The following is a 27,737-nucleotide window of genomic DNA, read 5'->3' on the forward strand; positions in this document are numbered from 1 at the left end:
ATCTGCAGTCATCAAACCTGAAGATAAATGAGATTAATATTAAAGAAACATCCTTAAATCATTAAAATGTGAACACTGGAGCTGGATACGGTGAGGTTTCTGACCCAGTTTAACCTCCAATCACCGGCTCCATGTACACATCGAGCCGTTCACTGATTCAGTCTGTTCAGTCTACCGCTTCTACATACAGCAGCTCATAGATGCCAGTAGGGGGAGCTCTGCTGGCATCACGTCTGTAAAACAACACATCATTTAAATCTGGCCTCTTCTCCTGTTGAAGTGTCTCCTAGTGCAGTGCTGCTCTGCTCCCAGAGCTCCTGCAACACTTAGATTTTCTGTTGGAACAGCAGGACCTCTAATTTATGAGCGTTGGAGGACCAATTTTAAATAACACTTGTAGAATTAAGTGATTTTGATGAAATATTTTTTTAATCAACATATTTTAAATAATAATTATACATGGAACGTGTGTCCCACAACACGTTTGCATAACCTGTTGATGATGTTTCTGTGTCTCGTTTTTGTCATTTTGTTTTTCTTATTTTTGTGTGTCGTTCTTGTCATTTTGTGCTGTTTTGTGTCTGGTTTTTGTCAGTTTATGTCTGGTTTTTGTCATTTTATGTCTGGTTTTTGTCATTTTATGACTGATTTTTGTCGTTTTATGTCTTGTTTCTGGCATTTTGTGTCGTATTTTTGCCATTTTGTGTTGTTCAGTGTCTCGTTTTTGTCATTTTGTGTCTTGTTTTTGTCGTTTCCGTCATCCATCAGTTTTCCTATAGAATGTGTAGAGCAAGCTATGTCCTCTCTTCTATTTTCCATCTTTTCATCCCTTCGTCAGCCTTGATTGAATGTCTTCCTCCAGCTCGTATTATCAGGATCAGACTAATTCTTTGGACTGTTTTCCATCAGTCAGTTTGTCCTCTTGGTCAGCAGTAACAGCAGCTAAATATCTAGCTTCTACATTAGCATGGATCAGAGTAGGGTTAGCAAATAACACAGAAAACATGGAAGAAGAAGCTGAGCCAATCAATACCTATTATTGATCAATATGGAGCAGAAAGCTGGAGAAGAGAAGGTTGATTTTTCAAACATTTTGAAGCCCAAATGTCCTCCAATTCTGGAATGACCCATATAAGTACGATACAATACTGAAATACAATAAATAAACTAACAAAAGGCTGAAATAGACCAGTAAAAGTCAATGCTGGCAATGATGCTGAGGCAATAAATAAAACCACATAATGAACTGAAAAAAAATGTCCAAAATTACTAAAATTGTATCCAAAATGATCAAAAACTTTTCTACAATGACTCAAGTGAAGAGAAGTCTTCCCTCAACAAAATTTGTCCAAAATTACCCAATTCTTGTCTAAAGTGAAAAAAAATCTCTAAAATGTCTCCAAATTTGTCCAAAATGACCAAATTCTTGTCTAAAATGACAAAGATATCTGTAAAATGACTCCAAATTTGTCCAAAATGACCCAATTCTTGTCTAAAATGACAAAACATCTCTAAAATGACTAAAAATTGGTCCCAAATTACTAAAAATGCATCCAAAAAGTTCTCCAAAATGACTCAAGTGAAGAGACATCTTCAAGAAAATGTACTTATTGGAAAAATAGTTTAAGTTTTCCTGAAAAGATAGCTAACATTAGCATGGATTAGCAACCCCGTTACTGTGATTAGAGTAGGGTTAGCAAACAACACAGAAAATGTGGAATAAAAATGCTACCATTGATGTGGAAGCTGGAAAAGAGAAGGTTTATTTTTCAAACATTTTGAAGCCCAAATGTCCTCCAGTTCTGGAATGATCCATCTGATAGTTTTTGTGGTGACATATGAACAATAAACTAATCCCAGCATCCAAGTTTGCTGCAGTTTTCCTTTTAGATGCTGATGAAAACACACATCTTCCTGTTTCCTGTTAAGTGTTGCAGCGCTCTTTGTTTTACAGTCAGATTAAACACTAGTGGATGATCCAACATGCGCTGAGACGAGGGAAACTTCTGGGAAATGTTCCTTTTTTAGCCCGGTCTTTAGAGAAACGTGCTGTCTTTGATCAGAACACGCTGCTATCGAGTGGAAGCGGCCTAATGAACGTCCTCTACATGTGTCAGAACTTTTAACTCTGAGAGCGTTGCATCAGCTGGAGGTCTGTTCTGAGCAGAAAAACACCAACCGCAAGAAATCAGAGGGATTTCCTCAGAAATTACTGTAACGGACTCCGCTGAACCCAGGAGCTGAAGGATTTTTCCAGATAAAGTTCAGAGGCAGCAGCAGGTGCAGAACACGAAGCGGAACATGGAGTTAATTTATCAGCTGCTGTTGACTCTGCAGGTTCACGGTGATGTGGCTTTTAATGGAAGAAGGCGACTGCAGGTGCAAGCGCTGTGATATAGGTCAACAAGGAGGAGAGGCTGAGATACACTGGAGATAGGTTCAGTTCCTGCAGGACTTTTTCACTGGATCTAGATTAAGATTTATCTGACCTTTGATTGTTTTCACTTGTGAACAGCCAAATATCCTAATTTTATTTAATCCGCTACACAGGGATCAGTTTTGGAATTGCTTATATTTTATGTTTGCTCTTGGGTACATAATCAATAAACATGGTGGGTTTATTTGTTTTTATGCTGATGATGTTAGATTCTCCAGAGTTTTCTAAGTTACTACATTTCTGATGTCAGACACTGGACGTGAATTAACATTCTGAAGAAAGTTCTGTTTGAAAGTCTGTTGTTCTGTTTGAACAGATTGTCGTTGTTGGTTGGCAGTTCATTGCTAAAGAGATTCTGACACCAGCTGGTTCTTTTTAAAGCATTTTTTTGTTGTTCCAGCAAATTTTTAGTAGCGTTATCTCTGAAATATTTCAAAAATTGTTTGTTTTACTTTTGAGGACACAGAGATCATTTTACATAGTTTAATTTTATCACACAACTTCCTCTTTATCTGCTTGAAGGAAAAATCTGTTCATAAACTCCAGACTGTAAAGAAGTAAGATGCTGTTCTTTCAACCAGAACAAAGAAACATGAGCACATCAGTCCTGATTTAGCTTCTCTAAACTGGTTCCAAGTATGTTTCAGCTTCTTTAAATTGGTTCCCAGTATGTTTCAGCATCTTTAAATTGGTTTCCAGTATGTTTCAGTCTCTTTAAATTGGTTCCCAGTATATTTTTACCTCCCTAAACTGGTTCCCAGTATGTTTCAGCCTCTTTAAACTGGTTCCCAGTATATTTCAGCTTCTTTATGCCGGTTCCCAGTATGTTTCTCTATGTATGTATGTATTCAGTATGTAGCTGGTATTTGCAGTATAATTATAAGTAGCTGGTTTTTGCAGCAGTAACTGGTTTGTATAACTGGTATTAGTGCAGTAACTGGTTTGTATAACTGGTATTTGTGCAGTAACTGGTGAGGTCTGGACCTCCCACTGAGCCCTGATCTGAGGTGAAACCCCTCGTAGCGCAGAGATGTCGGTAGCGTTGATAACTGGAGTAACAGTAGCGTTGATAATCGGAGAACTCGTGTGGTCTCCGTCAGAATGTCCGTCTGGTCAGCAGCAGCTACATTTGGACTGATCTGATCTCAGCGGAGCTTCTATTGATTCCCAGAGAATTTATGCTGTGCTGGTAACTCTCACCGCAGGGGTCCGTGTGGACAAGAAGCGGCTTTAAACAGAATTTATACGAGCTATTGTCACCGGTTTGGACAGCCGGATCGATCCTGTAAACATGTGCAACTCTGAGCCAAGGTTTGAAATGAGCCGCGATGTGTCATCGGAGAGACCAACAGGAGCTCTGCTGAGTCCTTTACAGCCTCCAGACTGGAAAAGAAAGAAACACTGGACCTCCTGGACTCTCAGGATCACTGATTCTATTAGGTTTCCTTTTTATTATTAGTCTTACAGTCATTTATACCATGTAGGAAGCCACCAGGATTTATGACAGAAAGTAAACATAATCATTCTTATTATCAACGTTTATTAGTGCCTAAAATAATGGATTTAAAAGCAAAACTATGAGTTCAGATCTGCTTTTTATTGTTTGTTTAACAGATGAAAACTTTGTCATAATAGAGAAAGTGAAGGTTTTGATAAACTCCAGTTCGTCATCGTTCTTCATGTTTAATAAATAAATAAAAACACTTCCTACAACTTATAATCCTTTTTTCAACGCACTCCTTTGTCTAATTTATTTTATTTATTGTTTGTGTTCTTGCCAACTTTGTAAACATCGCTAAGTATTTTGAGAAACACTTTTATGATTATTATTCAGGTGTTTTGTTTCTGTTTTTGTTTTGTGTGTCTTTGTAGTCGTTTTGTGTCTCTGTGGTTGTTTTGTGTCTCTTTGTGGTTGTTTTGTGTCTTTTTGTGGTTTTGTGTCTCTTTGTGGTTGTTTTGTGTCTTTTTGTGGTTCTTTTGTGTCTCCTTGTGGTTGTTTTGTGTCTCTTTGTGGTTGTTTTGTGTCTCTTTGTGATGGTTTTGTGTCTTTGTGGTTGTTTTGTGTCTCTTTGATGCATTTTGTCGTATTCTTTCTGTTGTTTCTCAGAGTTCACTGATAATAAACAGATTCTGCAGCTCTTCATATTAATATAATTCCAGTTTTTCTTCCACCAGAAGCCGTTTTCTCTCCACCTGCTCTTAAATATTTAGTCTTTGGCAGCAGGTTTCTAATATTTCATGACAAATTCTTGGCATTAATTTCCCAGCGGATCCTGTGATCTGCCTATAGGCCGACTTTATTCGAGCTGCAGGAACCTGAGTGAAAACATGAATGACATCAAAACTCAGCAGCTGCTTCAGCGACCGAACAAGGAGAGAAAACGAAAGCTGTCAGTGAAGCTGGCAGCTGTTTATCGATCACATGAGTCCTGGAGAGTTTGGCTGTTAGCCTGTAATATATTTATGTTCTCCATAGTGTTTCATTCATAGCTGATGCTCTGTACAACTGTTGTTTTGCTATTTGTCTCTTTTGTGTAACTTATGTCTTGTTTCTGTCATTTTGTGTCTCGTTCTTGTCATTTTTGTGTCATTTTTGTCATTTTGTGTCTTAATGTCTTGTTTTTGTCATTTTGTCTGTGTTATTTTTTGTCTTGTTTTTATCATTTTGTGTCATTTTGTTTCTTGTTTTTATCATTTTGCGTCTTGTTTGTATTATTTTGTGTCATTTTTTGTCTTGTCTTTATCATTTTGTGTCTTCCTTGTGTTTTTTTGTGTCATTTTGTATCATTTTGTGTCTTGTTTTTGTCCTTTTGTGTCTTGTTTGTATCATTTTGTGTCTTGTTTCTATCATTTTGTGTCTCATTTGTCATTTTTGTGTCATTTTGTGTCACTTTTGTTTCATTTTGTGTCTTGTTTTTATCATTTTGTGTCTCATTTGTGTCATTTTTGTGTCATTTTGTATCTTGTTTTTGTCATTTTGTCTTGTTTTTATAAATTAGGGTCTTATTTTTACCCTTAAAGACTTTGTTTTGTATGTAAATAGCAGCAGAAATCCATCAACTAGAGGTCCATACAGATGACAAGAATGAACCCACAAATGTGACACCTAGAAGCTGCTTTATGATGGATTTTCACTGAGCAGAGACTGAGAGACGGTTTTAAAGCCTCAACAAATCAACTTGATTTGTTTCTGTCTCACTTTTCCTCACTGTGGTTCATTTTTCAATCTAAAGTCCTGCAGCTCTGTGGAACCAGAAGAAGGAGAGAGAACTCAGACATGTCTTCTGTCAGGTAGAACGACAGGAATCAGAAAAAAGAAAACATGGATGTAAAATAACAAAAACAATCCAAAATAACATCCATCTTCTCCAAATGGACTCAAACAACATCTGATATGTCTCAAAAATGACAAGATTTGTTCAAAATGATAATTTTGGAGTCATTGAGTCCCACAACACTGGAAAACAAATGGATATTTAACTATTTCCATGTTTCAGCCTCTCCAGACTTGTCTCTATACTCACTTCTTGTCAATTTGTCTTGTTTGTGTCTTGTTTTTTTTAATTTTATGTCTTGTTTTTGTCATTTTGTGTTTTGTGTCAAATTTTTACCATTTTGTGTCTTGTTTTTGTCCTTTTGTCTCGTTTGTGTCATTTTATTTTGTGTCTTGTTCACTTTAAATTGACTTTAATGTGGTTTTTACCCCGTTGTTGCATTGAATCCTGCTTGTTTTCAACCACAGGGAAACATTTGATAATCAAAACTGACATTAAAAAAAAGATAAAGGTTGTATTCAACAGTAGAAAAGTAAAAATCCAGTGTAAAAATGCATCTTTGAAGAGCATTTCCTGTTTCAGTGACTGTAGTTTTGTACAAATATTGACCAAACAAACGAGTCCTGTTTAAGGAGATTTTCCCTCGCATTGTGATTTCAACCTCAGATTCTCCCTTTAAGAAGAAAACCTGAAATAAAAACAACCGTCTCTGCTTGAACTCAGACCTGCAGATAAATATCAGGAGCCATCGATCGGCCGCTGTTTGTCATTCCTGAGGTCACTTCCTGTGTCCCCTGGGACTTCCCTTGCCGCTCCCACGCTCCTTATTTATTAACAAAGTTTTATTTAAAAAGTCATTAAAGCACCAACTTTTTAATAAGGCTGCTGTCTTCCCTCGTCTCCTCACGTTTGGCCGGCTTTGTGAATATTAGATTAATAGTGATTTGGAAGCAGGCGGCTTTAATTAGTGCTGTTTGCAGCTTTAATTAGCACCGTTTGCAGCTTTAATTTGGTCCGTTTGCGGCTTTAATTAGCGCTGTTTGCGGCCCTAAGTAGCTCCGTTTGCGGCTTTAATTAGCGCCATTTGCAGCTTTATTTAGCTCAGTTTGCGGCTTTAATTAGTGACGTTTATGTGTCCTGATCGATGCGGCAGCGGCTAACAATAAGGTTCAGCGTCCTGCTAGTGTCGAGCTGTCCGTCCGGATCCATCGATCTGCAGGGAGGCTGGCAGCCATCATGGCCTCCTCCTCTATTATACATATCTGCTGTTGCATCACAGATTTAAAGATAAATTCTGACATTTGTCTGCAGGAGACAGAGGAGAAACCTTCATGTGATGCAACTGACACTGAGAATAAAAACAGCTGCATTAGAAAAGCCTCTATGCAGTGTTTTAATGGAGACGTTCTCTCCTAAAAACCTGGAGAACATCTCCAGTTTGACACGTCTGCAGACTGACGGCTTCTATAAAACATGATGCTCAGAACTATTGAAGCTGGAAGACAGGCAGTAAAAACACAACTGTTTCTATTGGACGAATTTTTGAGGATAAGTGGAGCAGCGACTGTTGGTATCAGGACTCAGTTGTTTTGTTTACAGAGCTGCTCTGAGTTCGATTAGTCTTTTGTATGTGTTTCCCATTTTAAATATCAGCTTTTAGATTTATTACAGTCACTCACCCAGTCCTGGTTTACTGGGTTACATTAAAGTTTCCACAGTGATCTGACCATCTAAGATAAACTTAGCCACATTAGCTGCTAACACTCGGGATTTAATATCAGTAATAATCCACTGTTCAGTTCCTCTGATGCTGGCAGTGCATGAAGACTCTGGTGTTCACTCTTGCAGCTTGTTTTCAAGTCATTTTGGGCACATTTTAAGTTATTTTGAACACATTTAAATTAATTTTGGACCAATTTTGAGTCCTTCTGGACAATTTTCAAGTCATTTTAGTCTAGTCTGAGTGCATAAATAGAATAGAATAGATCTTGATTGTCACTGTTACAGAAAAGAATGAAAATTGGTTTAATGCTCTCCGAATAGCAGCATTAAAAATGGTTTATATGACACACCCTAAAATATATACAACATAACAGCAAAATTGCACATGGTATGAATTGCACTGACTCATAAATATTGCACTTGTGATATGTGATGTTGTCATTCAGTGGGAGGGAGCAGACATCTGACAGTTTGGGGATAAAAGCTGTTTCTGAGTCTGTTGGTTTTGACTCTCAGTGTCCTGTAACGTCTACCTGAGGGGAGAACAGAGAGTATCCTGGGTCTGGGGGGTCTCTGGTGATTCTCCTGGCTTCTGCTGGTGTAAACGTCTCTGAGGGAAGGTAGTGTGGACCCAATCACCCGCTCTGCTGCTCTCACCACCCGTTGCAGGTCCTTCCTGTCCTCTGCAGTGCAGCAGGTGAACCACCTGTACAGCAGTAGGTCAGGAGGCTCTCAGTGGTGGAGCAGTAGAAGTTTATGAGCAGCTTTTGGGGGAGAAGAGCCTGAAGCAGCTTCCTGAGGAAGTACAGTCTCTGTTGGGCCCTCCCCACCTGGTGTGAGGTGTGGGTGGACCATGTGAAGTCCTCAGAGATGTGGACCCTGAGGACCCTGAAGCTCTCCACCATCTCTACCTCGTCTCCATCCATGCAGAGGGCGGAGTGCTCGGTTCGCTCCGATCTTCTAAAGTCCAAGACCATCTCCTTGGTCTTTCCAGTGTTGAGGTTCAGGTTGTTGTGGTGACACCATCGCTGCAGATGCTGGACCTCCTCCCTGTAGGCTGATTCATTGTTGTCTCTAATCAGTCCTATGATGGTGGTGTCATCAGCAAACTTAACGATGGAGTTGATGGAGTGAACAGGAGAACAGAGAGTAGAGCAGGGGGCTGAGGACACCCCTGAGTAGCACCAGTGTTCAGGATGAGAGTGAAGGATATGTGGTCTCTGATCCTGACGTTCTGAGGTCTGTTGCTGAGGAAGTCCAATATCCAGGAGCACAGTGAGCTGCCGAGCCCAAGGTTGCTCAGCTTCAGAACGAGTTTATGAGGGAGAACTGTGTTGAAGGCGGAGCTGAAGTCCACAAACAGCATCCTCACATAGGTGTTGCTTCCTTCCAGGTGTGTGAGGGCTGAGTAGAGAGATGTGATGATGGCATCTTCTGTTGACCTGTTTGTCCTGTATGCAGACTGGTGTGGATGGAGGTCAGCAGTAATAGCAGCCTTATTATGGGATGATATGAGTCTTTCAGAGCATTTGGTTCTGATGGGGGTTAGAGCAACAGGGTGATAGTGGTTCAGGTCACTGGGTTCTTCTTGGTGGCTGTCTGAAGGCAGGTGGGGACTGTAGACTGTAGCAGCGAGAGGTTAAAGATAAAGACTCTGGTGTTCACACTTGCAGCTACTTTTCAAGTTCTTTGGACAAATTTTTGTAATTGTGGAAAAATTGTGACTCATTTTAGACAAATTTCAATAATTGTGGACTAGTTTTGAGTCAATGTCAACAGATTTCAAGTCATTTAGGTGACGTTTGAGTGCATGAAGACTTGTGTTCACTCTTACAGCAGAACATTTGGTGGGTTTTCTTCGTGGTTCAGACATTTTAGCGTGTTCAAGTCCGTCTGGACGATCTTTGGACATATTTTGAGTCCTTGCGGACAAATTTGAAGTCATTTTGGACTAATTTTAGACAAATATTCGGGTTATTTTGGACAGTTTGGAAAAGTTTTTGTAATTGTGGACAGATTTGTAGTAATTTTGAGCACATTTTAATTAATTTTGAACTAGTTTTGAGTCCTGGACAATTTTCAAGTCATTTTGTTCAAGCTTGAGTACATGAAGACTCTTTGTTCGCTCTTACAGCTCATTTTCAATTTATTCAAGTCATTTTAGACAAGTTTCAATAATTTTGGACTAGTTTTGAGTCAATGTAGATGTGATCTTGTTTCAGTTTTCATGCATGAAGACGCTTTTGTTCACTCTTACAGCAGGACATTTGATGAATTTTGTTCGTGGTTTGGACGTTTTAGAGTTTAGCTGAAGCAGCTGTAGGAAGTAAATAACCCTGGTGGACTGAGAGACTCATTCTGATTGGTTCACCTGGAAGCAGTGAGGGGGCGGGGCTATAGAGAGCTGGACTGCTATTGGTCCTTGAAGGTACACTGCCCTTTGATCGAATTCTCATTAGTTTGTCAGCTTTTATTGTACACAGAACACAATAAAAAGACATTTGGGTTCTTTAACTCATGATACAGGATGTTAAATGCAACAAAAAATAATATTAGTGGTTGAAACTCCAAAAAACAAACAACATGTGAACCGCAATAAAGAGGAAAAACACAAACCTGCAGTTTTACTTCACTAAACCAGCTGCTGTCATGTTGCTTCTTTAACTCTGAGGATGCAGCAGAGTGTATATAAGTTGATGTTGAGCATTTTCCATCATCTTTTTCCTGTTTGCTGTTTCCAGGGCGACGACTGCTCCATCAGCTGCCCTTCAGGCCTCTTCGGGACCAACTGCACCTCGTCGTGTTCCTGCCACAACGAGATCTCCTGCTCCCACGTCGACGGATCCTGCGTCTGTAAAGAAGGTCCGAAACGTTCCTTCATTTGTTCTGTTCTGATTATTCTCCTGAGTCCCTGAACGCCTCACCGTCCTGCAGATCCAGTTTCAACACCAGCAGCTCGAATTCAAAGCTTCCTGCTGCTGCTTTGTGGAGGAGGAAGTCTGTCTCTGCCTCGTCGCTTCTCTTTTGTTTAAGTCTCCAGAACGCTCATGTTCCTGCAGACGCTGATTATATTTTGTCATAAATTCTCCCCTGGAGAACAGCAGCAGGAAGCCTTCAAACAACACAAAAAATCTGCTTTTAGACGCTCCTGTTTTCCAGCAGAGACGTTTTTCTAACACAGTTTAATGGTTTTTCCCCTTTTAACTCAGAACACATCTTTATTATTGACCTCCTCACAAAACAATCAGAAGATTAATTAATAAATCGGTTGGTTGATCTGCAGAAAAGTCGTCTGTAGCCAATGTTTGGAGCAGCGAGAAGCAATCACAGCAGCAGGTTGAATATTAAAAGTAGAAGAAATTTTAGTATTAAAAAAATAAACAGCATGCAAAAATAAAATGGTATTAAAAAGCATTTAAAATTTCTGTCATTTAAAAGTCTAGTGTAGACAAATGTCAAAAACCTGTCATGTTAAAATAACAGCATGCAAAAATGTAAACAAGAAAATGTAATATTGAAAGTGATACACAAAAATGTTGAAATAAAATCTTTAAAAAAATATGCAATGTAAAAATATATATCAAAAACTAAAAATAAAAAGTAATATAAAAAATATGCAAAACAGTACAATGTAAAAATATATTGTGTAAAAAACAAAGAATCTTTTAAAAAAAAAATATGCAGTGTAAAAGTATATCATGGCCAAAAGTATAAGTAGAAAATATTAAAATGTATGAAATGCAAAATATAGAAAAAAAAAATAAAAATATGCAACGTGAAAATATATTATGTGTAACAGTACAAATAAAAATATTTTTTTTTTAATGTTGAAAGAAAATCTTTCAAAATATGTAAAAATATGTCAAAAAGTGAAAATAAAAAAATTAGAATATAAAAAAATTTGCAAAAATGTAAAAAAAACACAATTTAATGCAAGAAATCTAGTGTGCAAAGCTGTAAAATAAATATAATTTAGAACTGAATAAATGTAGAAAATCTGTAATGTAAATGTTCATTGTGTAAAAAAAATAACTTTTTAAAAATTTATAGTGTTTTTAATAAATTTTTAAAATTGGGAGCATATTTTCAAAGTAGCTTTTTTGTCATTTTAAATTCATGATAAAATAAAATAAAACAAAGTAAAATAAAAACTAAATAAAGCAAAGTGAAATAATATAAAGTGCAAAACTATAGCATGCAAAGCGTTAGAATTAGGGTTGTCAAGGTTAACCGGTTTTACAATAACCACGATTATAAATAGATATTCGTCACATTTTTCACAACCACGATTATCCGTAGAAAAGCCTCGCGAGAGGTGCAATGCAAGAAGCGTGAGCTGCGCTGAGTGGAGAGTGGAGAGAGAGTGGCTCCTTGGCCTGTGCGCGCTCCTGTCTAATCGGCATCACTGCGCGCGCACACACACGCAATGAGGTTGCCAAGATGGGACTGTCCGCCGCACGCGCGGTAACTGTCGGTTCCGAAGTCAGTGGTCCGGCGGCCGGGCCGCCCCGAGGACCCCCCGCGCCCCGAGTTTCCTCCCGGAGCCAAAACAACCGGCGGGTCGGGAGCTCCGGTTACCTCCTGCGCTCCCGTTCCCCGCCCGTCGCAGCCGGGCTGCTTTCCTGCGTCCGCAGGCGAGGGGAAGGCGGCGGGCCGCGGCGGGTGGGGAATGGGAGCGCAGGAGGGAACCGGAGCTCCCGACCCGCCGGTTGTTTTGGCTCCGGAAGCCCGTGCTCTCCTCCGAAGATGCTGTCGGCCCGGTCCCCTCAGCAGGGAGTGTGGTCCGGGAAGCCCCGCTGCCCGCTGACAGTGGTAGTGGAGGAGACAGTAACCTCCAGGACAGGGAGGCTGTCTGTCTGCCTGGACCTCCTGTCAGACTCTAGAGTTTTCCCTGGGAAATGATCCGGGTGTTTTGATTAATTGTTGTAAAATTAGTGGTGAATTGTTTATATAAACGTTTTAGTAAAAATACATAAGACTCCCATTTATCCTTTTTTCTGTAGTTATATTGTCTAAAATTGTGGAGGATATTTAAAGCTTAAAATGAAGTGTTTTTAGAATCTTTAAATGTATTCTTTTTGTCTTTTTGTTTTGTTTGATTTACAAAGTAAACACTACGTTATCAACCATACATTAAATTGCAGCATTCCATAATACATAAAAGTCTCAAAGAGGCACTTCACTAGAACCAGTAAATACATATTGAACATAAATAAGTAGTAATTATACATCATTTACAAGATTCCCAGACTGAATAGTTGCTGTAATGTGCCTGCCAGTTTTTGTAAGCATATTTTTGTCTAAATTAAGGCAGTATTTGCTCATTTTTTTACTACATCATGTAAGCAGCAGCACTCATATATAAATAGAGCATTTAAATCCAATCCATGTGATCAGTATCGGTAATCGGCATTCAAGGATGATCGGTATCGGTGATCAGCAGCAAAAAACCTGATCGGCACATCCCTAATTATTATTAATATTATAGAGAAAACAGCACAGTTTTTAATGCCAATCTTATAATTTTATTTTGTTTTAATGACGGCAGCTAAAGAAGCATTTAAGTTCCTCAAGTTAATGACTGTTTTGTAATGCAATTTGCACTTTTATTTACTACAAAGACGTGTTGGAACAATTTATTTTATTTTATAAGAACAGTAAATGTTTAAAAGTTTAAGTATTATTAAAGAGTTTATTTAAATACAAACACTGGGTTTTTTTCTTTCATAATGTCGATAATCGTGAATAATCGTAAAATCGCAATATTTCCTTCCACAATAATCGTGGCTCAAAAAATTGAAATCGTGACAACCCTAGTTAGAATAAATGTTATATAAAAATGAATAAATGTGGAAAGTCTGTAATGTTAACATTTATTGTGCAGTTTGTTTTAGTTTATAGTGTTTTTATATTTTATTTATTTAATTTATTTATTATTTTATTTTATAAATAAAAGCAAAATAATGTAAAGGGAAATAATATATAATAAGCTAAAAATATAACAATTTAAATTTAAAAAAACAATATAAAATAAATAGTTTTTTAAAAAAACGTGTCCGTGGAGGATCATGGGAATCCTTGGATTTTTTTTATTTCATGTATATTTTTATTTTTATTGTTTGTATATAATCTGCATAATAATCAATTAATATGCATTATTTTCATATACGTATATATATATATATATATATATATATATATATATATATATATATATATATATATATATATATATATATATATATATATACATAAATAAATAATTTTCTGTAGTGTTTAATTCCTAATATTGAAATTATTCAGATAAATTTACACCATAAATGACATTAGTGGGTTTTAATTCTAATATTTAAACTTGTTAATGTGCGACATGAATCTGATTGAATCTGTTGGTTGAAATGTTCTATAGAAATACTTTAATTTACTTTAGATTCAGAGTTTGTACTTTCTCAGTGTAGTATTAGTCCTGGAATGTGCAGAAGTTGTTCAGTATTTTGTCCTCGGCTTCTCTTAATATCTCTCTATATGAGGGTGTTTAAATATTAAAGCTCGCTGGGATTTCAGGTAATTAAAGTGGAGAAGAACTGAAGCCGTTCTTTATTCTGAGAGGAGCAAAAGATCCTCCTGATTCTTCAAACATCCCAGAATATTTATATTTATATTTATTTAACTTTAATCTGTAGCAGCTGCTGCATTCACAAACAACAACGTTTGTCAATTCTGCAGATCAGAGTCAAGAATCAGAGATAATTAGAGATAATTCAGACTGGGTCTAAAATATGGATCAAACTCCTCCAACGTTCACTTTTCTCTGCTTTATTAAAAACCAGCAGCAGAAAAATCAGATTAATGAGCAGAAAACCTGAAGAGAAACGTTCCTTATCCCCACATTTCTACAGGTTAGGAGCAAAAATTAAAGATAAAAAAGAGGAGAAATTACAAATATAGCTATGAAATTACATTTAAACATGTAAATAGATGAGATATTAAATAAATTAGACAAAAATAAAATAAGTCAAGTAAAAAATAAACATATATAGAGATATTTACACATCTAGAAAACCCAGTGGTGCTAAACAATTCTAAGTGAGAATAAAGTGCAAAAAAATAAGATTATTAATCATAATGTAAAAATACTATACAGAAAGTTAATAAACATATTTTATTATAAATATGTATATCAGTGTCTAAGATCATTAGATAGTTTTTTGTGTTATCGCTGTATTTCCTACATGTTAAAAAACAAATCAAGGGGGAAAAAACTCAAAATTACTGATAAAAACTGAAGGAAACATACAGATGAAATCTAAAAAATTAAAATTCATTCAGATATTAGACATAAAATTTTAAATATAGACTTAGAATTAGATTTTTGAGGTCATTGTTGAATTTTCTGTGTTAAAAAATAAAATTAAGAGAAAAAATAGAGAAAAAATTACAGAGAGAAATTAAAAATGGAGCTATGATAAAAAATGTAAATAAATTAGATATGAAATAAATTAAGTATTCCTCCAGATATTTTTCCTCTTGGAATAAAAAACTTATCTATATATATATATATATATATATATATATATATAGATAGATAGATAGATAGATAGATAGATAGATAGATAGATAGATATCGATATTTACACATCTAGGAAATAATACATAAACACAATAATATCTAAACCCAGTGGTGCTAAACGATGATTCAAAGTGAGAATAAAATGCAGAAAATAAAGATTATTGATCCTTGTGCAAGAAAGGTTTTAGACAGAAAATTTTTAAAAGGTCAGCAGTATTCTATTTTATATAAATTCATATCTTGGTAGAGTTTGTTGTGCTCCAGACTGAACTAAACGTGTTTTTCTTTCTATTTAAAGGCTTCCAGGGCGTAGACCGCTCCATCCTACAGACTGAACGTGTTTTCCTTTGTATCTCCAGGCTTCCAGGGCGTAGATTGCTCCATCCTCTGCTCCAGTGGATTCTGGGGTCTGAACTGTAACCAGACGTGTCGCTGCAGCAACGAAGCTTCCTGTGATCCAGTTAACGGGAGCTGCAGCTGCTCAGCCGGATGGAGGGAGGAATTCTGCGACGTTCCCTGTCCGGTTAGTCATTATTATAGTATTTATTTGGTCAGTCGTTGTTATATTATAGTATTTATTTGGTCAGTCGTTATATTATAGTATTTATTCGGTCAGTCGCAGTTATTGCAGGAAAAACAGCAACAGGTTTGACTTGAACTCACTTTGAACATCTTCGACCCTAAAACTTTTCACAGAAAATCTAAAATGTGCTGAAAACGTAGAATCAAGTAATAAAATATGTTACCCTACCAGGTATGACACTTCTCAGCCTCCCTGAGAAGTTTACTGTAGGGTGCTGGAAGGGAGGCTCCAACCGATTGTTGAACCTCAGATTCAGGAGGAGCAATGTGGATTCCATTCTGGTCGTGGAACGGTGGATCAGGTCTTTCCTCTTGTGGAGCTGCTGAGGGGGTCATGGGAGTTCGAGCCAGTCTACATGTGGTTTGTGGATCTGGAGAAGGTCTACAACTGTGTCCCCTGAGGGGCTCTGTGGTGGGAACTGAGGGAGTATGGGGCACTGAGGGAGTATGGGGCACTGAGGGAGTATGGGGCACTGAGGGAGTATGGGGAACTGAGGGAGTATGGGGTACTGAGGGAGTATGGGGTACTGAGGGAGTATGGGGTACTGAGGGAGTATGGGGTACTGAGGGAGTATGGGGAACTGAGGGAGTATGGGGCATTGAGGGAGTATGGGGTACTGAGGGAGTATGGGGAACTGAGGGAGTATGGGGCATTGAGGGAGTATGGGGTACTGAGGGAGTATGGGGCACTGAGGGAGTATGGGGAACTGAGGGAGTATGGGGCATTGAGGGAGTATGGGGTACTGAGGGAGTATGGGGCATTGAGGGAGTATGGGGAACTGAGGGAGTATGGGGCATTGAGGGAGTATGGGGCACTGAGGGAGTATGGGGCATTGAGGGAGTATGGGGCACTGAGGGAGTATGGGGCATTGAGGGAGTATGGGGTACCAGGTTCTCTGATACGAGCCATTCAGTCCCAAAAAGTACAAAGTCAGACTGGTTTCCAGTGGGTGTTGGACTCCTCCAGGGCTGCACCTTGTCTCCCATCCTGTTTGGGGTCTTCATGGACAGGATGTCAAAGCGCAGCCACTGTGAGGAGGTTTTACATGTGTATGTGTGTGTGTGTGTGTGTGTGTGTGTGTGTGTATATATATATATATATATATATATATGTATATATATATATATGTATATGTATATGTATATATATATATATATATATATATATATATATATATATATATATATATATATATATACATATATATGTAATGTTTGTAAAATTTTCGGACAAAGTTTTCACTGAATGACTAAAAATCTCAATTTAACGTGAAATGAAATGTTCTGTTTATGTATAAAAATCTGTTATTGAGGCACATTAATAGATCTATCAGGTTCCTCAGGAGGGATGGTTTGTTTTACGTTCTGTTTTGGTTCTTTCAGGAAGGATGGTTTGTTTAACGTTCTGTTTTGGTTCTTTGAGGAGGGATGGTGTGTTTTACGTTCTGTTTTGGTTCCTTCAGGAAGGATGGTTCGTTTAACGTTCTGTTTTGGTTCTTTCAGGAGGGATGGTTTGTTTAACGTTCTATTTTGGTTCTTTCAGGAAGGATCTTTCGGTCTGGACTGCAGAGAACGCTGCGACTGTCTGAACTCTGACGGCTGCGACCCGGTGACCGGATTCTGTCGCTGTCTGGCCGGTTGGACCGGTATGTAAGAAAGAGACGGAAAACTGTCAGGAAACTCATTAACCAGGGTCATCAGGAGCACCTTTCAAAATAAAACACTTCACAATAAGAGCGTTTATGAAGACTAAAACCATAGAAGAACATAAATACGAGTACCAGAGCAGCAGACAGAGGTTTAATGAGGAAACATTTTAAAGTTTACCTCATTAAAGAAGTTTCTGTTCTTCAGCGTTAAACGATTCTTTTACTAATTGTCTAAAAGCCGACAGATGTTTCCTGACTTCCTGTTTTCTGGGAGCATCCAGACGTTTCATCTGGAATTCATTTCTGGGTTTTATTAGATCTCTGCTTAAATATGTGTAAAATTTACAGAATGTTTATATTTTCATATCTGGAGATGGATTTTAAACTCTCTAAACAGCATCATGAACTGACACATTCACCACAAACATCAACATTTATCAACTTTTTATCACAGATTTACCATCAAATAAAACAAATAATTTTTTAGATTCACTGGAAAATAACAGAAAATTCTACAATAAATGCAAAATTTTATGATAGCAGATATTAATTTTAATTTTATAAATTGTAGATTTACACTTAAATAACAGAAAATCCCAAATTTGTTTTTTTGTTGTGTTTTGTTTTAGTCGACATGCTGCCTATCAACAGAAACCTCCTGTTTTATTATTTTTTGCTTGTTTGTTTTTGTTGTTTGTTTTTATTTTGTGGACACGCTGCCTATCCACAGAGAACCTCCTGTTTTTTTAGGGGTTTTTTGTCATTTGGTTTTTGTTGTTTTGTTTTAGTCAACAGAAACCTCCTGTTAATGAGCTGCACCACATTTTCTCTGATTAAACGTGTTTATTTCCTGGCTGGTCGCTAGAAATCAGCTTCATAATTAGTCAGGAGGCGACAGCAGCAGAAAAACAGAACAGTGACGGATGGTTGAGGAACGCATGATTAACCTTCAGTCTGAACTTTAACTCCCATCAGGCAGGAGAGGAAACAGCTCAGAGAATGAATAGAAATAAACTGAGAGGAGGCAGAAAATCTGTCACCAAGTCTGTGATTCTAAACTTTCTGCAATAATTTACCAATTCTCCTGCTTTAATCTGAGACCACACTCGAAAAAAATTAACTTTTTAACAGTTTAAATTGCAGTTTTTAGAACCAGTTACTGTTAATTTACAGATTTTTATTGTTGCTAAATTACAGAAAATGTCTATTAAAATTAAATTGAATAATTTACATGTTAAATGACCCAAACTGTAAATAATGTCCACATAAAAATTATATATTTGTAAAAATCTTAATTCATTCTTTTATAATATTTAGCTATGAAATTGCACAATATAATTATTTTACCGTTTTTTCCTGTTATTTAAAAAAGAAATATTAAAGATTTAAAAAATACATTTTTTAAATTAATTAATATCAAGTTTAAATCAGCTATAAATATCTTTATTTTACAGAAATTGGCATTTTTTACATGATTTTTTATAGTTTTTGAACCTAATATTTTCTAGCATTTTTTTTTACAGATTTATTCCATTTTTTGAATTATGTTTACAGTGCATTCTCTGCTGGTTGTGTGTTTTTTATGTCAGATTTTAAAATCTCAGCCAACTCTCTGATGTTCATGTCGGAGCTCTCCTTATTTAGCCGCTAATGATCAATCAGTGAGGCGGTGAACATTGATACAAAGCCGATGATTATGGAAAAGCCACTTTAATTCACTGCCGGAGGGAGAAGTGAGGATGACCTGACATTGGGAGAAAATCCAGTAAATCGATGAATATTTAGATCAAAGTTTACTTCAGAGGTTTGGGGCTGTAGAGAAGTGAGACGAGTCGTTGTTGGTGGACAGTAAACCCAGGTCAGGTGGAGATAATTAGAACCTCTGAGATAATCCAGATGTTCTGTGAAGCTGCAGGAATAAAAATCAGTTTCAGCTTTAAAATGTTCAGTGTAGTTTCTCTTCTGATCAGTGAAAAATTCAATAAATTAAAGGTTTTACACATAATGAAACTGGTTTTCATCCAAATTTACCTCAATAAGGAGCAGAACAAGAAAAGCAGGAGCCAAAAAAACTGTTTTAGAGGAAGTGATCTGGACCAGGACCAAAATTTAATGAGATCTTCTTTTGTTCATTATCCACCAAGTTTCATGACATTTGGCCGAGTGGGTCTGAAATCTATGAGGTAGTTCTATGGGAAGAGACGCAAAATGACAATAAAATAAGACAAAACAACCACAACGAGAGACAGAACAACCACAAAGACACACAAAACAACCACAAAGAGACACAAAACAACCACAAAGAGACCCAAAACAACCACAGAGAGACACAGAACAACCACAAAGAGAGACAAAACAACCACAAAGAGACACAAAACAACCACAAAGAGACATAAAACGACCACAAAGAGACACAAACCAACCGCAAAGAGACACAAAACAACCACAGAGACACAAAACAACCTCAAAGAGACACAAAACAACCACAAAGAGACATAAAACGACCACAAAGAGACACAAAATAACCAGAGACACAAAACAACCACAAAGAGACACAAAACAACCACAGAGACACAGAATAACCACAGAGACATAAAACAACCACTAAGAGACACAAAACAACCACAAAGAGACACAAAACAGCCTCAAAGAGACACAAAACAACCACAAAGAGACACAGAACTCCTATACAATGAAAAATAACAACTTCCTGTTCATTTCATTTTGGATTTTTAATGCAGTTTTCCTTAAATTTTGTAAAAACCAAATGACGAATCGCTACCAAAGTCACAAAACATCATTCCTGAACAAAATCTCAAGACCGGGGAAAAATTAGAAAAAAAGTGTTTGCCTTTAGCGCTGGTGGATTGTAACTAGGCTGTAATTAGAGCTTCAAAATGGAAAAAGAAGAAACAGGACAAAAAAACTGAGTAGACAGTTTATTGAAAACTGCATTTAGACTCAACCAGGCTGCTCATCAGCTGATCCAAAGTTTAAGACCGTAGACTATAAAAGGTAGAATCTGTTCAAAAATCTGGCTTTCACATCATTTCCTGTCAGGTATTCACATCGTCATGACCTCCTGAAGGCAAAAAGACTTTCTGTCATTGAGCTTTGACAGGATTATTGACCTCCAGAAGTCGAGGTTGGACGCAGTGAGACGGTCATTTAAATTTCTTAAAAGATCTTGAGGGTTGTGGGATAAAAAAGCCAAGTGGTAGACCCCAAAAAGTTTCACCTGCACTGAGCCTGAGGGTCCAACGGGTTGATCCTCGACCCAAATGAAGGCCCTTCCTGGTGCTCACTGCAACCCAATAACCAGAAACCAGAAAAAGGACTTAAGGAACAAAAAACTTCTCCTCAGTCAGTTCCATCCGATGGAATCAGTGACATGAATAAAGTTCTTCATCCAGCTCCCTCTGTCCAACACTGCAGTCCTTCCAGACCAGTGTCTTTCTAGAACCTTCCTTAATGTTGTTCTTGGCCTGCCAGTCCTTCTGATAGCATCAAGTTTCCATAGCAACGACCAGCAGCTTCGTTGTGTCTCTCCACATGTCCATCCAGGGCTGGTCTCCGTTCCTAATGATGGTTGATGTGGACCATATAGTGACTTGTTGGTGAGGTGATGTTTTGTTCCATCGCCAACATTCTGGTCTAAGTGGTAAAAATGTCTTCGTTCGAGACCAGGAATCAGATCCACAGAGCCAGATGGATTCCACTGATGCCTTCAACACTCTCGTTTTGGTGTCCTTTTCATTGGAGATACCCATATGTTTGACAGAGTTCAGTGCTCCCCAAGCTTTTGTTTCTTTATCATGCGGTGTTGGTGGAGCCTCCAAGATCTAGGAAAGCATCAACTTTTTAGATTTCTGACCCATCTAGTGCTGCAATATCTCCTCAGATGATAAAGATAAAAGGTTGAGATGCATGAACTTCATCTTTCCAGTAACCAGGAATAGTCCAATCTTCTCCCACACCACAAACTCACCCGTTTCCAAGAAGACCAAAGATGAGACATCAAAAGGTGGAACAAAGTTTTATTCTCTGAGAAGACAAATTTTAACCTGGACTGATGGTTTCCAACGTTACTGGCATGACAAGGAGATCCTACTGGAGATGTTTTCTACGAGGCTCCATCATGATTCCTTCAATGTACCAGTGGAGCTGCAGGTTGTTGCAGCAGAGATCATTCTGGACTGACAGTCCTCGCCTGGTTAGTGATATCAACAGAACAACACTGATGAAGGACTTCTTCCAGCAGAATAACGTTGGTCTTTTGGACCGCCCCTCAAGTTCCCTTGATCTAAATCTCATTGAGAATGTTTGGGGAAGTTCACAACGAAAAAAATACACCAGTTCCAGACCCTTCATGAAGCCGACTTCACCACATGGAGCAACGTTCTCACCAACCTCCTGGAAACACTTGAAGTGATCAAGAAGAACGATGGGGATCCTCTCTGCTGAGATCTTTTCTGACACTTTTAGTTCTGTCTTTGGCGGTTCCTCTGGTTCTTTATTTCTTCTCCATCTCTGGTTCTTTATTTCGTCTCCATCTCTGGTTCTTTATTTTTTCATCTTCTGGTTCTTTATTTCTTTGTTCATCTTCTGGTTCTTTAGTTTTTCTCCATCTCTAGTTCTTTATTTCTTCATCTTCTGGTTCTTTAGTTCTTCTCCATCCTCCATCTTCTGGTTCTTTAGTTCTTCTCCATCCTCTGGTTCTTTCTTCTCCGTCCTCCTCTTCTGAGCTTGTCTTTCATCTTCCCAGCATCTGGTTTCAGCCCTCCATGGCTCAGAGGTGTTTTATTAATTGAGTGATAATGGATGTTCCTTTCTCTTCGGTTTTTAGAGGAACTTTGCAGCGAGCTGCTCTATATTTAGAGCCGTGGTGGAACCGTGGATGTGGCCTCCTGGGTTCTGCTGGCCGTCCCTGGTGAGCAGCAGGGTTCTGATCCCATCTGCAAACCAACCAACACACACCGACACACACATGCAAGGCTGATGAAAGACGGAGACACTTCAGCGGCGGATTAAAGGCAGAAAAGTCTCGAGCAGAAACTGAGAAATTTAGACTCTTTTGGGCTCAAAATGTTTGTTCTGATCGAGACACTTTCAACTGATCGGCTTTGACTGCAGCTGCCATCACACAGGAAGAAGAATAACAGCTTGAGATGCTGCAGATGGGCGTTCAGTCAGTAATTTATTGATTTGTGACATGACACAAAAACATGAAGTAAAATAAATCACAATAAACTCAAAGAGATGAACATGAAATGAGAAATGATCAGAAAGAAACAAAATGGATGAGAATAGGCATAAACAGACAGAACAACAGACGCAAAACGACCACAAGGAGACGCAAAACAACCAGAGACACGAAACAACCTCAAAAAGATGCAAAATGACCACGAAACAGCCACAAAGCGATGCAAAACAACTGTATAGACACAAAATGATCACTAAGAGACACAAAACAACCACAGAGATGCAAAACAGCCACAAAGAGACGCAAAACAACCACAAAGAGACAGAAAACAACAACAAACAGACGCAAAATGACCACGAAACAGCCATAAAGCGATGCAAAACAACTGTATAGACACAAAATGATCACTAAGAGACACAAAACAACCACAGAGACGCAAAACAGCCACAAAGAGACACAAAACAACCACAAAGAGATGCAAAACAACCACAAAGAGACAGAAAACAACAAACAGATGCAAAATGACCACGAAACAGCCACAAAGCAATGCAAAACAACTGTATAGACACAAAATGATCACTAAGAGACACAAAACAACCACAGAGACACAAAACAACCACAAAAAGACACAAAATGACCACAAGAAGACACAAAATAACCACAAAAAGACACAAAATGACCACAAGAAGACACAAAACAATTACAAAGGGACACAAAACAACCCAGAGACAAAAAACGGCCACAAAGAGACACAAAAAAAACACGAGACACAAAATGAAAACAAAGAGACAAAACGACCACAGAGACAACACAATCACACAAAGCAACCACAAAAAGACACAAAACAGTGACAAGGAGAGAAAAAATTTCCACAAAGAGACGTAAAACGACTACAAAGAGACAAAACATCCGCAAGGAGACACAAAACACCTGCAGATTGACACAAAGGGCTGGAAGGCGACACAATTTGAACACAAAAAGACACCAGACAACTATAACATATGAACACCGTCCATTCCAACTCATCCTAAACAGAGGGTCTCTGTTCGGAGGTCATTAAGCATTACAGAAGTCTTCGTCATGGTGGGCCATGGATCTGTTGAACTTTTATTATTTTATTATTACTGTAGGGTCACAACTTTAGCTCTAAATTATTCAGGTTAATCTCCATAATTGGTAATTAATATTATTATTATTTCTTGTTTGAAGGAGAGATTGCTAAAATAAATAAAATATCACCAGTTTCATCCTTTAACAGGCAGGTTTTTAGATTTACTTTTTGCTGATTTTACCTTTTCCTACCTTTTGTCTTCATCCTCTCACCTGAAGCAGCAGTTTTACCTCCGTTAAAGCTCAGATCTTCTCTGTACACTGATTATTCATTATGTTTTGTGTGTTCAGGCGTCCACTGCGACAGCGTTTGTCCGGAGGGCCGCTGGGGACCGAACTGTTCCTATAGCTGCACCTGTGAGAACGGAGGATCCTGCTCACCTGAGGACGGCACCTGCGTCTGCACACCTGGATACCGAGGCACCAACTGCAGGAGAGGTAACCCAGAAAACACAGAGAACACAACATTTACAGGAATATTACACCTTCAAACCACAGAATCATCATCAGCAGGTCTGATGGGTGTGTTATCACTAGAAAAAACACCTAAATGACACCTTTTACCTGCCAGAGACTGTAAAAACAGAAAAAAATGTTGGGTTTTCTACTTTCTCACAGTTCTAGAGCCACTCGTCATTCACATGCAGAATTATTAACAAAACAACCACAAAGAGACATAAACCGGCCACAGAGACGCAAAACGACTACAAAGAGACACAAACGATCACACAGAGACACAAAACAACCATAAAGAGACTCAAACAATCACAAAGAGACACAAAACAACCACAAAGAGATATAAAGCGACAACAAAGAGACACAAAACAACCACAGAGACACAAAACAACCAAAAAGAAACATAAAACGAGAACGAGACACAAAACAACGATGAAAAGACACAAAACGGCCACAAAGAGACACAGAATTTCTGAATCATCCTGAAACTGAACATATTATTTCTTTCCTCCTCTATAATTATATAATAACTGAGGCTTTATTGTCTGATATTTTCTTTTGTAGCGACTTGTTGATGCTGATTGTGAGATAAAATGAGAGTTTGTGTCTGAGGAGCTTCCTGTTGAAGTTCCTCTGCTTCCTCCGCCGATACAGTCAAGGCCTCTCAGATCACAGTTTAGGCAATTATCCTAATTAGTAGAATCCTGTAGCGTGAGGGAGCAGCTGAACAGCAGAGCAGGTTGTCTCCCCACTTAGACCAACATCAATTAAAGCAAATTAAAAGCTTTAGGAAGACGTATGAGGAGGAGAAAGGAGCTAGTGGAGCCAAGAGGAGGAAACCCGCTAATGGACTGGGTCGGTGTGGATGAATCCATTACCCAGCATCCCTCAGTAATGATCCGTCTCCTGCAGCTTGTTCTCCGGGGTTCTTCGGCCAGCGCTGCAGCCAGTCGTGTCCTCAGTGCATCCACAGCGACGGGCCGTGTCACCACGTCACTGGACGCTGCGAGTGTCTGTCTGGGTTCTATGGGTCGCTGTGCAACCAAGGTGAGTCCTCAGGATGATACAAGCACATGTATGTAAGACTGCAAACAACCACAAAGAGACACTAAGCAACCACAAAGAGACACTAAGCAACCACAAAGAGACACAAAATGACCACAAAGACACAAAATGACCACAAAGAGACACTAAGCAACCACAAAGAGACGCAAAATGACCACAAAGGGACTCAAAATGACCACAAAAAGACACAAAATGACCACAAAGAGACACTAAGCAACCACAGAGACGCAAAATGACCACAAAGAGACTCAAAATGACCACAAAGAGACACTAAGCAACCACAGAGACGCAAAATGACCACAAAGAGACTCAAAATGACCACAAAGAGACACTAAACAACCACAAAGAGACACTAAACAACTACAAAGGGACTCAGAATGACCACAAAGAGACACTAAACAACCACAAAGAGACGCAAAATGACCACAAAGGGACTCAAAATGACCACAAAAAGACACAAAATGACCACAAAGAGACACTAAGCAACCACAGAGACGCAAAATGACCACAAAGAGACTCAAAATGACCACAAAGAGACACTAAGCAACCACAGAGACGCAAAATGACCACAAAGAGACTCAAAATGACCACAAAGAGACACTAAACAACCACAAAGAGACACTAAACAACTACAAAGGGACTCAGAATGACCACAAAGAGACACTAAACAACCACAAAGAGACACTAAACAACCACAAAGAGACACTAAACAACTACAAAGAGACACAAAATGACCACAAAGAGACTCAAAACGACCACAAAGAGACACAAAATTACCACAAAAAGACACTAAACAACCACAAAGAGACACTAAACAACTACAAAGGGACTCAGAATGACCACAAAGAGACACAAAATGACCACAAAGAGACACAAAATGACCACAAAGTGACTCAAAACAACCAAAAAATTACTGAAACCAACCACAAAGAGACACTAAACAACCAAAAACGGACTCAAAACGACCACAAAAGGACTCAAAATGACCATGAAGAGACACAAAATGACCACAGAGTGACTCAAAACGAGCACAAAGAGACACATGATGACTACAAAGACACAAACGGACACAAGAAATGAAGACAAAGAGACTCAAAATGACCACTGAAAAATTTTTACCAACATTTTTTACAATGTGGGCTGTGTCACATCAACTTAGTGTTAGTTGATATCCTTGAATAAATCAGTGTAGTAATACTGCTAAACCCTAATAGTACTAGTAGTAGTAGTAGTACTAGTAGTACTGTTGTACCAACACATGGCTGATAACTGAAGCTTTTCTGGAGCCAAAAACAAGAATTAAACACTTCACAGAGCACTAAAACACCTTGATTCATGGAGTTGTTGTTGATAATTTTAACCTCAGATAGGACATTTATAACATTAAGTTAAATTAATTCTGCTTTGTTGCTCAGATATAGGTTATTTTATCTTTATATTCAAGGACTCAAGGTTCTTTACTGGGCATGTGTGCTTTTCAACATTAAATCAAAGTTAATTTAATCTGACTTTACAGCAAAAGACAGATTTCTACAAAGTAATGTCAGGTAATTAAAAATATAAAATGTATTCACCTCCTTCCAGACAGTATTTAGTAGTTGCAGCTTTAATTGTAGTTCCAGCATTGATCCTGTGGTTTAATCAGTCTGAACATCTAGACGCTGAAGTTTTACCTCATTCTTCCACCATGCTTTAATCACGATGCTGCCACCACGTGCTTCACATCATGATACCGCCACCGCCATGCTTTAATCATGATGCTTAGTCATGTTCCATCTTCCTTCCATTTCTTAATGATGGATTTAACTGGACTCCAGGAGATCTTCAGGCACTTGAAATGTTCTTGTATCGTCCTGACTGATGTTTCAATCAAAGCTGCCCGTTTGGTAGAATTATCGTCCTGTATTTGTTTCACCTTCCAAAGAGACGTCGTTTAGAAGCGAAGCATTCGATCCTCCTGCCTGATAAACGGCCGTCTGTCAAAGTCGCTGCTCTGAGGTTGTAATTTAGGGTTTCCATCAATCTGCAGCCTTCAAGTCCATGACATGATGACGAAGGTTACCTCAGAGAAAGATAAAGACTTTAACCCTCTGAACTCCAGCAGCAGCTTCTGGGTGGTTTGTTGTCTTCCTGATGCATTTTAACTCACTGTGGTTAATTTTAATCTAAACTCCTGCAGCTCTAAACAGAACAACATGAAGAACTCAGAGATGTCTAGAATGATACAGTTAGAATGAAGGAAACCTGGAAAAAAATCTTTTTATTTTTAATTTTATTTATCCAGTAGCTTTGATTTTCCTCTCAGTAAAGTAACACAAAATGATTCAAAACTTCTTCAAAATACATAAAAAATGATGCCAAAGTACTTGAAACTAGTTTAAAATGATTCAAAATGTGTTCAAAATGTAAATTTTTGAGTTATTATAGACTATTTTAGTTATTTAGAACCATTTTTACTCCATTTTTGAGTCTCATGTTTCACCATGCTGAATGTATCTCCAACAAGCTGCTCCTCTGTTCACTGTTTCTGAGCCATGCTGCATTTACATGATCATTTTCCTCAATTTTTGAGGCATTTTGAATATATTTTTCAGCCGTTCTGGACGAGTTTATGCCATTTTAGACCATTTTTGATTCCGTTTATGTGAGTTCATGTAATTTCAGACAA

At 38.1% G+C, this 27,737-nt stretch overlaps 1 protein-coding gene across 3 annotated transcripts in view; it reads left to right on the top strand.

The window, feature by feature from the left end:
- The window catches only part of LOC111567996 (multiple epidermal growth factor-like domains protein 11), a 174,304-nt gene that overhangs the window by 127,606 nt on the left and 18,961 nt on the right, over positions 1 to 27,737 (top strand). For all 3 annotated transcript variants that reach the window (XM_055012030.1, XM_055012035.1, XM_055012037.1), the window contains exons 12-16: positions 10,176 to 10,296; positions 15,364 to 15,527; positions 17,130 to 17,232; positions 23,840 to 23,986; positions 24,917 to 25,051. In XM_055012030.1, coding sequence (XP_054868005.1) covers positions 10,176 to 10,296; positions 15,364 to 15,527; positions 17,130 to 17,232; positions 23,840 to 23,986; positions 24,917 to 25,051 — 670 coding nt within the window. The remainder of the gene's footprint in view (positions 1 to 10,175; positions 10,297 to 15,363; positions 15,528 to 17,129; positions 17,233 to 23,839; positions 23,987 to 24,916; positions 25,052 to 27,737) is intronic.

The sequence above is a fragment of the Amphiprion ocellaris genome, chromosome 1, assembly GCF_022539595.1.
Source record: "Amphiprion ocellaris isolate individual 3 ecotype Okinawa chromosome 1, ASM2253959v1, whole genome shotgun sequence".
Classification (NCBI taxonomy): domain Eukaryota; kingdom Metazoa; phylum Chordata; class Actinopteri; family Pomacentridae; genus Amphiprion; species Amphiprion ocellaris.